The 6268-nt window shown below is 49.3% G+C and overlaps 1 protein-coding gene across 1 annotated transcript; it reads left to right on the top strand.

The window, feature by feature from the left end:
• The first annotated feature begins 1905 nt into the window (after positions 1 to 1905).
• Positions 1906 to 3828, top strand: dnajc5ga (DnaJ (Hsp40) homolog, subfamily C, member 5 gamma a). Its single transcript, XM_068753451.1, has 4 exons — positions 1906 to 2024; positions 2218 to 2431; positions 2923 to 3082; positions 3647 to 3828. Exons 1-4 carry the CDS (start codon positions 1906 to 1908, stop codon positions 3826 to 3828), a joined length of 675 nt encoding a protein of 224 aa, XP_068609552.1.
• Positions 3829 to 6268: the final 2440 nt, after the last annotated feature.

Below are 6268 nucleotides of genomic sequence, written 5' to 3'. Positions count from 1 at the left end.
CCCCGAACCCCGAACCAGCCGGGCCCGGTTCCGTCCCCGTCCCCCGAACCAGCCGGGCCCGGGTCCGAACCCCGAACCAGCCGGGTCCGGGTCCGTCTTAAATTAGTTTTATGTATTTGTACAAAGCAAGAAGTTATTTCTAGAAGGGAGAGCGGAATCCAGATCAGCCATAAAGTGATTTTAATAATTTTATAATAATTGATCAACTACCGAGGATTGAGCCTGACTTCATTTCACACAAGGCAGATCCACATCCGACTGTTGCTCTACTACAGTTGTAGTACTAATACACAGTTCATTCGGGTATTCCCAGCGTTGTTAACATGTAAGCGTTGGACTTTATAGTGGGGACTGGTAATCTGCTGGTTTTGTTCCAGTGGGAATAAAGCTGATGTTCTTCATAGTCCCTGTGATGTGATCCAAGGTTCTGTCCTGTTTTCCGTTGATGAAACGCAGTGTGCCTCACAAAGACATTATTTTTTGACAATAAAGAGACCTTTTTTTAGAATTACAGTCTATTTTAAGAGCCTTCACTCCGGCTCTGTAGAATGACTATTCTAATTTGGGATTTTTTGGGAAGCAAGCATTTTGCTCGTCTCGACTGACGCGGGATCTGATCTAGAGCATGCAGGAAGTTCCTCTGAAAGACTCCCCAGGAGGATCGTTGAAGAATCTACAGCGATGCTGGATATGAACGAGTGAGGTTCTGCTGTTGGGTTCCGTTGCTTCCAGTCAGCAGCCAACAACTCAACTTGTACGTTAATACACTTTTACAATGGAACTTTAAAAAGCAACGTGTCATTGCAGCGACGGTACTCTGTTGCGTCTCAGTATTCCGGAATGAATTCCTCTTTTCACACCCCTAACCAAAAGGGCGTTTAAGGGTTAACCTGTGCCCACGGCGTATGATCTATCCACTTCCCCTCAAAACAGCCAGAAGTAGATTATCTTTCACGGCTCTGTCCGAGTTTAACGCCAGCCACCATTGGTTCACCGCTAGCTAGCTAGTCCAGGGCGAACCCTGCCTTCCGCTCAGCTGTGATGGGCTCCAGCCCCTTTAGACCACACAGCAAGTGTGGATGAATACGCCTCATGTACTGAGAAGGATCTTAAACCCACTCGACATGTAGAGGTACTATCGAGTACAGTGTGTTGGCAGCCTGTACTGTAGGATGCCATCTGTCGCTGGTCCCTCCGTCCCAGAATGCATCATAGATCTGCGGGTTCTCTTCGTCGCGTTCGTTGTGGCGTGTTCGTGTGTGTTGGGTTCTCTGGCCGAAGCCTGACCAGGACACTGGCCTCTCTGACGTGGACTCGGATGGGTAATCTGTGAGATCAGCAGAATGTAATCTTCTTTAGTCAGCGACCCACACAGCATTATTTACAAGGCTTAGGAAGTGTGTGTGTGTGTGTGCGTGCACGGTAGTCACTGTTCAATAGCAATCGCTGCATATTGTGATTGTGAATCACTAAGTCCAGGCCATTGAACATGATTTAGTGTTTGCACCAGAGAAATCAACTTCCTGTTGCCCTGGTGGTCAGCGGTGAATACTACTACTACTGTAGTTTTGGCTCGTCCCATGAGGGGTCGCCGCTAGGGTTGGGCGATGGGGACCTTCGCATGTATCACAGTATTTGTGGGATGTATCACGATAAGACGATATAATTAAATTGAGCGGATACTTGTATAAAAAGCTAAAAACCCATATAATTAAATAATTTGTCTCAAATTCTCTTCTGAACACATTCTGAGGTTTAAAGTGCCATTAAACACAAACTGGGCGGTGCCTCGGTAATCAGCAAGGCTCGGCCATTGATACTAGTTTACATTTGTCATTGAGTCTTTAATCTACAGAAGAGTTTTACCTTTATGTATATTTTCTCCTGAAATAACAAAGGTGAGCCATGGCTGAAGCAAACCCATCCCGTCCCCAAAGGAAGATGTCCACTGCTGGGGAGAGTGTTTACAAGGTGCTCGGACTGGAGAAAGGAGCGTCAGCTGAGGACATCAAGAAGGCCTACAGGTTAGCAGTCCCAACATTCGGAATATTGCGATGAAGCTCTCTCTACTGTGAAAGGACCAGATTTTAGATACAGGAAGATAAGGGCTTTGGTCATTGTGATGCTCCTGCCTCTTAATTAATGACTTTTTCCCCACTTCTTCCTCGATTTCAAGTTGCACCATTTAATTATCTGTTCACTCTTCTCTCCTGACAGGAAGTTAGCTTTGAAGTATCACCCAGATAAGAACCCGGACAACCCGGAGGCAGCAGAGAAGTTTAAGGAGATCAATAACGCCAACTCCATTTTAAATGACGAGACCAAGAGGAAGGTCTATGATGAGTATGGCTCCATGGGCCTCTATGTGTCGGAGCAGTTTGGCGAGGAGAGCGTCAAATACTACTTCCTCATGTCCAAGTGGTGGTTTAAGGTTGGTGCTTTTGTTTGCTTTCAAATGTAAAGGTTTCTGTCACAGAATAAGTTTGATTCTGTCGGTGTGCGCTCCACCCACTCCACTCCCTTCGTTTTACTCACCAAACACTTTCTCTATCTCGCCTGTATTCAGTTTGTCCCTCTGTGTTTTTTATGTTTTCCTTCTCCCGATCCTCAATTATATCCCAGGTTTATTCATAGATCAGTGATGAAGGTTATTTTTGAATCCGAACTTCACACAGCCATGTAACAAATACGCATTCAGATTATTTTAATGGGTGAGTGTAATCCACAAGGGGTTGGATTCAGTGCAACATTCCCAGCACCAACTTCCGGTGGCTATTGTGTTGGAATGAGAAGTCATTTACGGAAGACCGAAGGCGCCTGTGTTCATCCTCTCTGGTATCCTGGGACGCCAACGCCGTCTGCTGCCGTGTCCCTGACCCCTGTCTCCTTTGAAGTCCTTTGAAGTCCTTTGAACTCCTGCAGGGTCTGGTGCTGTGCTGTACGCTGTTCACCTGCTGCTGCTGCTGCTGCTGCTGCTGCTTTTGCTGCGGGAAGTGTAAACCGCCCGACGACAGTGACAACTACCAGTACGTCGACCCTGAAGACCTGGAGGCCCAAATCCGAGCCGAGCAGCAGGACGGAGGTGAGGGCTGTTCCTCGTGGTCAGGGTTTCGGCTCTGCGTAATCACCTGACCCAAAACCTTTGAACCCGAGCGTCGTGTTTGTTGCAAACATTCTATATTCCTGTTTTGTTTTTTTATAGGTTGAGATATACTCTGTCAAAGAGCTCTTAAATACACACTGTAAACAAACAGGAAGTACTAGATGTGTGCGCAGCATCAGCAGCCATCACAACCACTCCATCGAACATTAAATGGTTCTCGTTTCAATTTATTTCATTCATACGTTCAAAGTAGAGAAAGACGGTCTCCCTGGGATCAGTCGGCGCCGTTAACCCGGCGAGATACAAGGGTTTATGACGAATCAAACGATGGCTGCCTTGTCTCTACCGCCTGTAACCAGTACAAAGTACAACAATAAACTACACCAAGATGTTTTAAGAGTCTCCTGAGATGGATAACCGAAGGTTGCCTTCAGTTTCTAACCTCCACTGTAAAGCTTTTACACTCGACCGGCTTCGTGTCTGTTGACGTTGCAGCATCATGTAAGACGGCGTCTGTAACCAGCTTGGGGCTTTCTGTAACAGGTTACACAGTAATTATAGGTCAGCCCACATCGAACGTGGGCCCAGAAGGCCCAGAAGGCCCGGAAGGCCCGGAAGGCCAGAGCCACCCCATTCCTCTGCCGATGCCTCCAGATGAGCCGCGGGCGGCGAGCGGTCCAGCGGGGGAAGAAAACCCCGGCGAGAGCTTACCCGAGTCAAAATGACTCGTAAGAACGACCTTCTGTGAATTACGTGTCCCATCGTCCATTTTGTCTTGCATGAGGTCTTTGTCCGTGTCAGTCAGCTGCCTGACTTTACGTGCTTCACCGCCGCCTCCCTCTTCATTCCTCCGTAGCAACGCGTGCCGTCCCGTTAGCGCCGGCTCCGAGACGTGCCTGCATGTCCCTACGTTTGTCCTGTAATACATCATCGTTAGAATCCACAGACACTGGTTGAAAGTCCTTGCACTGCATGTCCCCTGGTACTCGAGAGCGCCTCGTGTGTTCTCTAGCGTGCCGCCTGACCTACCACATGGTGTCAGGTCGAGGCGTTCTGTTTCCTGTCCTCTCTCTGAGACCTGCTTCTTCTCCTCCCTCAGGAAAGTGAACGCAGAATGAGCCTCAACTAGCAGAAGCAGGTAGGTAAAGTGCTGCGTCGGAGCAGCAGTCATCACGCGTGTCAGAACGCGGCGTCACGCCGACCCCGGGGTGGAGCGGCCTCGTTCACCTCTGCTCTCCTTCCTGTTTAGCTTCTTTTACGATCCAACCACATCCTGCTGCTGCCAGCGACACAGAAGAACCAGTTCACCTTCACCAGCCCGCCAGGCCCTCGCCTCCGCCCCGCCTGCTCAACCTACCGGACCTCCGGCGGACGGCCCCCGTCCTCTGTCCCCCCTGCCCTGCTCTGAACCCACGTCTTCATGCCGATTCAACCGCTCGCCGTCCCTCTGAGAACCCCTTCTGCTTGCCGTGTAACTAAACCAGGTCCAGACGTGGGCCTGATGGATAGTCAGTCGTCCATGGCTGGACTCGCCATCACTCGACTCTCCTTGTCATCCGTTTACAGCCAGTAAGGATGTAACACTGTGCAGAGAGATGGCAAAAAAAAACAGCCTTAAAATAAGAAAGAAAGAAAAGAAACATCTTTCCGAATCCACTGTCCCAACAAGGACTGGGATTCCTACTTTCTGTCGTCGTCCCGCGTCCGCCCCCCCCCCCCACTCATTTTGGGCTCGTCAACAGGCGTGCTTTTTCTTATTTCTCCTCCTTAAACGTGTTTTTAAAAGAAAAAACAAGCTTTTTTTGGAATAAGTCCAGCTTGGATGGGACGCCACTCGGCCGATGAGACCGGCACGACCGAGTGGGCGTGGAGAACCTTCATCTCTCTCCCCCTCCTAGTTCTGTCGCGTTTAACAAGTTGTCTCTGCCTCCCTCTTCTGTTCATCTTTTCATTATTGGGGGGGGGGGGCAGCATGTGACGTCTGACCCAGGAGCTTGCGTCGTGCTTTCAGACTAGTCGAGGCCTCTTCTCAACGTGCATGCGTTTAGTTTCTGCTGGGCCTCTTCCGACTCTACGAAGCGACCAGATCATCCCGGCCAAACTTTACAGAAACCGCTTCCACACAAACCCGAGTCGATGCGCCGGCCCGTACGTCGACTTGTGCCCCCCCCCCCCCCGATGCAACCTGCAGGCTCATCGACGGCCCAGAACGGACAGAGACTGATGGTACATGCGGGAAGCATCCGTGCGATCGGTGTTGGGCAGACCAAAGACAGCGGCTCACGTAGCCCACCGACCCACGAGGACCCTGTTTGCTCCGGTTCGGGTCTACGCACCTTGTGAAGGGGGTCTGCTGTTCTAGTTTCACCTGGACCTCGCCTGATTCGTGCTGTCCGCGTTTCATTGTACCTCTAGCAGTCAGCGTGCAACGCTTCAGTGGATCGGGCTCGGTGCTGTTGGAGGTTCTGACCGCGACCGCAGCCACCGAAGGGACCTTGAGATGATCTTGACTTCTGCAAAACCTTTTGCCTGCTTGGTCTTGTCATTTTTAAAAGCTCATTTTTTTTTGTACAGTTACCTTTTTCTTATTCGGGTGATTTTAGCTATTTGACTAATTTAATTTGAGGACACTAGAGGTCTCCTGTTGAGTTAGAACCACAGTCATGTCTTCTCCGATTCATCCTTGCTGTGTCCCACGTGAAGCCTGAGCCTCAATGTACCGGTACTTCAAAAGTACTATAATGAGTACTACTCCAAGGACTCGGATCAGTGAACCGTACTGATTTAATGGTACATGCTTCCCCAGACACGTCCATGCTCTCTTTGTCCAGACATGCTTAGAGGAGACGCTACGTCTCTAACAACCAGCATTTATCTTGTAATCTAACTTATGTCACACACACTGATAATTATTGTCTGATAGTCGGTATCTCTACGGAAATGGGTGGACGCTAAAATGTCTTCGGGTCTCGCTGACGCAGATTCTGCCTCCTGAGGAAATATTCGTTAAAACACTCGTTAAAATTCAAATCTTTAAATTCCTCTTACTAGACTTGCTTTGATTATTTAACAGGACGAACAGGAAGCAGAATACGATACAGAGACGCAGCATTTTAGCCAGCGGTCTGCTAGGATTTGTTTCGGAGCGCTGATTGTAAAAAGGTT

Source organism: Brachionichthys hirsutus, chromosome 20 (assembly GCF_040956055.1).
Source record: "Brachionichthys hirsutus isolate HB-005 chromosome 20, CSIRO-AGI_Bhir_v1, whole genome shotgun sequence".
Lineage (NCBI taxonomy): Eukaryota > Metazoa > Chordata > Actinopteri > Lophiiformes > Brachionichthyidae > Brachionichthys > Brachionichthys hirsutus.
This window is presented reverse-complemented; position numbering and strand designations above follow the sequence as displayed.